The 5,000-nt window shown below is 50.0% G+C and overlaps 1 protein-coding gene across 3 annotated transcripts in view; it reads right to left on the reverse strand.

The window, feature by feature from the left end:
• The window catches only part of LOC142464213 (catalase-like), a 204,931-nt gene that overhangs the window by 43,869 nt on the left and 156,062 nt on the right, over positions 1-5,000 (reverse strand). For 2 of the 3 annotated variants that reach the window (XM_075567580.1, XM_075567578.1), the window contains exons 4-5: positions 3,612-3,742; positions 2,303-2,407 (exon numbers count right to left, since the gene is read on the reverse strand). In XM_075567580.1, coding sequence (XP_075423695.1) covers positions 2,303-2,407; positions 3,612-3,742 — 236 coding nt within the window. The remainder of the gene's footprint in view (positions 1-2,302; positions 2,408-3,611; positions 3,743-5,000) is intronic. The other variant, XM_075567579.1, reaches the window with a different exon arrangement.

Below are 5,000 nucleotides of genomic sequence, written 5' to 3' on the forward strand. Positions count from 1 at the left end.
ATGCTCGACTCATAGTAATGCTATACTGATACATAATGTAACCTTCACTCTCAGTCCCACTCACATTCCCGCCCCAGGAATCCCCTGCGTGAGATAGATACCTTTGTATCACATGTAAGAGGCAGGTGTAATACCTTTTACTGGTTCAACTAGAGCAGTGGTTTTCACCCACACCACCCCCTGTCTCTCGCCTCCTCACCCCCCTTCTTTCGTGTCTCTCCCTCTTCACACTCTCCCCCTTATGCTCTCTCTTCCCCACACTTTCTCCCTTACACTCACTCCCCCCTCTCGCTTCTATCCACACACACACACACACACACACTCCCGCGCACACACACACTCCCGCGCACACACACACACACTCCCGCACACTCCCCCCCTCAAACAAACACACATACACTCCCCCTCACACACACAACCTCTCTCCCTCTCCCCCATACAGACACACACACCCTCTCTCCCCCTCCCCCACACAGACACACACACACACTCCCCCTCCCCGTCACACAGACAGACACAGACATACAGACACAGACAGACACAGACAGACACAGACAGACACAGACAGACACAGACAGACACAGACAGACACAGACAGACACAGACAGACACAGACAGACAGACACAGACAGACACAGACAGACACAGACAGACACAGACAGACAGACACAGACAGACACAGACAGACACAGACAGACACAGACAGACAGACACAGACAGACACAGACAGACACAGACAGACACAGACAGACACAGACAGACACAGACAGACACACACAGACACAGACAGACACAGACAGACACAGACAGACACAGACACACACACTGTGTCTTTAAGGGAGCTGGCTCCACTGATTCTTCCTCACTGTCCTGTCAGCCAAATGTTGACCGCAGAAGCAGGGAGAGGACAGAGCAGTGAGCTGCCGCGCCGCTGGGACAGCTGGGAGAGTTATCCCAGCTCTCCCTCTCCGGCGGCCGCGGAACCCCTGAGGTGTGCTCGCGGAACCCCTGAGGTGTGCTCGCGGAACCCCTGAGGTGTGCTCGCGGAACCCCTGAGGTGTACTCGCGGAACCCCTGAGGTGTACTCGCGGAACCCCTGAGGTGTGCTCGCGGAACCCCTGAGGTGTGCTCGCGGAACCCCGGTTGAAAATCACTGAACTAGAGACTGCTTCATAGCTGTTATAGTGTGTATGGAGATTTCCAAACCTCATAGGTCTCTTCTTCACATGTACAGAGCTTTCCAAACCTCACAGGTCTCTTGTTCACGTGTACAGAGCTTTCCAAACCTCACAGGTCTCTTGTTCACGTGTACAGAGCTTTCCAAACCTCACAGGTCTCTTGTTCACGTGTACAGAGCTTTCCAAACCTCACAGGTCTCTTGTTCACGTGTACAAAGCTTTCCAAACCTCACAGGTCTCTTGTTCACGTGTACAAAGCTTTCCAAACCTCACAGGTCTCTTGTTCACGTGTACAAAGCTTTCCAAACCTCACAGGTCTCTTGTTCACGTGTACAGAACTTTCCAAACCTCACAGGTCTCTTGTTCACGTGTACAGAGCTTCCCTAACCTCACAGGCCTCTTGTTCACATGTACAAAGCTTCCCTAACCTCACAGGTCTCTTGTTCACATGTACAAAGCTTCCCTAACCTCACAGGTCTCTTGTTCACATGTACAAAGCTTCCCTAACCTCACAGGTCTCTTGTTCACATGTACAAAGCTTCCCTAACCTCACAGGTCTCTTGTTCACATGTACAAAGCTTCCCTAACCTCACAGGTCTCTTGTTCACATGTACAAAGCTTCCCTAACCTCACAGGTCTCTTGTTCACATGTACAAAGCTTCCCTAACCTCACAGGTCTCTTGTTCACATGTACAGAGCTTCCCTAACCTCACAGGCCTGCTCTGCATGTGAATATATGGCAGTTTCCCACAGTTATTTAGCAGCGATTTGTGTGATTAGTAAAGATTTCTGGACTATAACATCTATGAAGAAGTCTCAGGTCGCAGAAAGGTAACCGCCTGAACTAATGCACACGCCTCAGCACAGACATATTACATATAACATATATGGGTAATAAGTATTGAACTTATAAAATACACAGTAATGTACCAAATAATTTCCCATATTGAAAGAAGCATCGGGCGGTATTGTCTTATGTTATATTACATATATGTAATGCTTAGGCGCCACCTCCCTCCTTTACAACACGCACATAACACGCGTGTGTCTTATCACTGCATGGCAGCCAGTACCTGTCACAGGCATGTGAGGGATATACATGGGATGAGAGCGGGGTACAGTACCTCGTGGAGCGTCTCGGGGCGCTGAGTGAAGAAATCCCATAACATGTTGGGGTCTTTAATGTGGGTCTGTGGATTCCTCTTCTGCGCGTGCGACATCAATGGGAACTAGAAGAGAACAGAGTATCACCATTAGGGTCACTAGGCGGCTTCTCCGAAAATACTGGACTCCATGGTGAAAGGTGCGTCAGGTCACTATGTCCAGGGAAGAAAATACTGGACACATACATGTCCAGCATTACAGTACCTCTCATTTTGTACTGGACACAGTGTCCAAATACAGGACAGTCCAGTTCAATACCGGACACCAGGCAACCCTAATTACCATGATCCAAGCCCTGGGAGTGACATGCAAACACCCCAATACCCTTCCCTGGTGAATGCCAAGCACTGTGTGTCCATTTCACGCATAGGGAAGCCTGTGCTGCAATATAAAGCAGTGCTGAGTATGATTGCACACTTCTAACGGTATAACGCTGTTTCTGCTTAGAAAACTGAGAATCGGAGAACATAGAAACATTGAAAGTGTCGGCAGATAAGAGCCACGTGTCCCCATCGTCTGTCCAGTCTCTTCCGTGGCACTTCCGTTTCTTTACTAATATTACACATATTCAGTGGTTGACAAATCACCAAAAAATCTACTCGCCACACAAAAAAATCTACTCGCCACCTAGTACCAAACGTGTGCTGCTTGGGCCAATATTTACTCGCCCGGGGGTTAAATCCACTCGCCCGGGGCGAGCAAATGTATAGGTTTGTCGAACACTGCACATATTAATATTAATATTACACATATAGATGTGTCAATAACTTCAGCAGCTGAGCATGCCTGTGCCCCCTGCATACCACGTGCAGAATCTATAACTCCCTGTGCCCCCTGCATACCACGTACAGAATCCCTAACTCCCTGCATACCACGTACAGAATCCCTAACTCCCTGCATACCACATTCAGAATCCCTAACTTCCTGCATACCACTTACACAATCCCTAGTTCCCTGTGACTCCCTTTATTCCACGTACAGAATACCTACTCCCTGTGAGTCCCTGCATACCACGTACAGAATCCCTAACTCCCTACATACAACTTATAGAATCCCTAACTCCCTGTGACTCCCTGCATACCATGTACTGAATCCCTAACTCCCTGCATACCATGTACTGAACCCCTAACTCCCTGCATACTACGTGCAGAATCCCTAGTTTTCTGTTCTGGGAGCATAGAGCGATACTCAGGATCATTATAGTCATCCTCAGCCCTGATCATAACACTGGCTTATGTGGCTCACTGACACACGTGGCTTTCTACTGACCAGGATGGGGTCCCGAATAAAGAATATTGATGTGTTGCTCCCCACAAGGTCCCAGTTGCCATGCTCTGTGTAAAACTTCACTGCGAAGCCACGGGCATCTCTCACTGTGTCGGGGGACCCAGATTCTCCAGCTGTGGGGAAGAGTAATGAGTATCCGTTATCTCCACAGTACAGACTGGTGATTAACCCTGTCCCGACTGCTGGATATGCAATGTGCGCACAGTAACACAACTCGCTATTTACACACGCAGAGTATCGTCACTTACACCAGGGGGGCTCAGGTCAGGTTTTCAGGATATCCCAGCTTCAGCACAGGTGGCTCAATCAGTCCCTGCTTCAGCACAAGTGTCTCAATAAGAGGCGCAGTCCTCGACTGAACCACTGATTGAGCCACCTGTGCTGAAGCTGGGATATCCTGAAAACCTGACCCGTAGGGGGTTTTGAGGACTGGAGTTGAGCCCCCCTGGTTTATAGGGATGCTTTATTTTGGGAGAAAAGGGATATCTGTTTTAATAGCATAAATACGGTATAATTCTTGCTACTGAGGTCCAGAGAGCTCAGTGCCACAGAACCCTGCGCCTAGCAAGGTGCCAAATATGTACAACACCCCCCTCTAGTGGTAGAATGTGAGTAGAGCGGCACATGCAGTCCGCTCACCACGTGCCTGTCAGATCCCACATTTCGGTTGCAGAATTTGCCTTAAAAAGTGCGCTGACCAAACAGGAAGATTATTGTAACTATGTTTGGAGTAAGGAAAGCTCCCTGGGTCCTGGTTATTAGTTAACATTTGTAGGATCCCTAAGCTCTCTGCTGCAGACCAATGTATTCCTGGCCTCCTGTCTGTATATAGCCGGTATATAGCCGGTATATAGCCGGTATACAGCCTGTACAGTATATTGCACACTGGGCTCCTGGGATTCACTTCTCTGTTTCCTGATCATCTAGGAGTCACGTCTACACTAAACTCATTAAAACCCCACTGGGTCTCAGCATGGCCTCCTGCATATTCACTATGTTAAATGCACTTATTGTATTATTTCTCCCTGTACTGCAATGTCTGTTTTACGTAGCACTATGTACATTGTTGGCACTGTACAAATATTCATACAATATCTTTAAACCTCCGCCCAGCCAGCCTCCCCCAGCCAGCCTCCGCCCAGCCAGACTCCCGCAGCCAGCTTCCCCCAGCCAGCCTCTCCCCAGCCAGCCTCCGCCCAGCCAGCCTCTCCCCAGCCAGCCTCCCCCCAGCCAGCCTCCCCCCAGCCAACCTCCCCCCAGCCAGCCTCCCCCAGCCAGCCTCCGCCCAGCCAGACTCCCGCAGCCAGCTTCCCGCAGCCAGCCTCTCCCCAGCCAGCCTCCGCCCAGCCAGCCTCTCCCCAGCCAGCCTCC

The sequence above is a fragment of the Ascaphus truei genome, chromosome 12 (genome assembly GCF_040206685.1).
Source record: "Ascaphus truei isolate aAscTru1 chromosome 12, aAscTru1.hap1, whole genome shotgun sequence".
Lineage (NCBI taxonomy): Eukaryota > Metazoa > Chordata > Amphibia > Anura > Ascaphidae > Ascaphus > Ascaphus truei.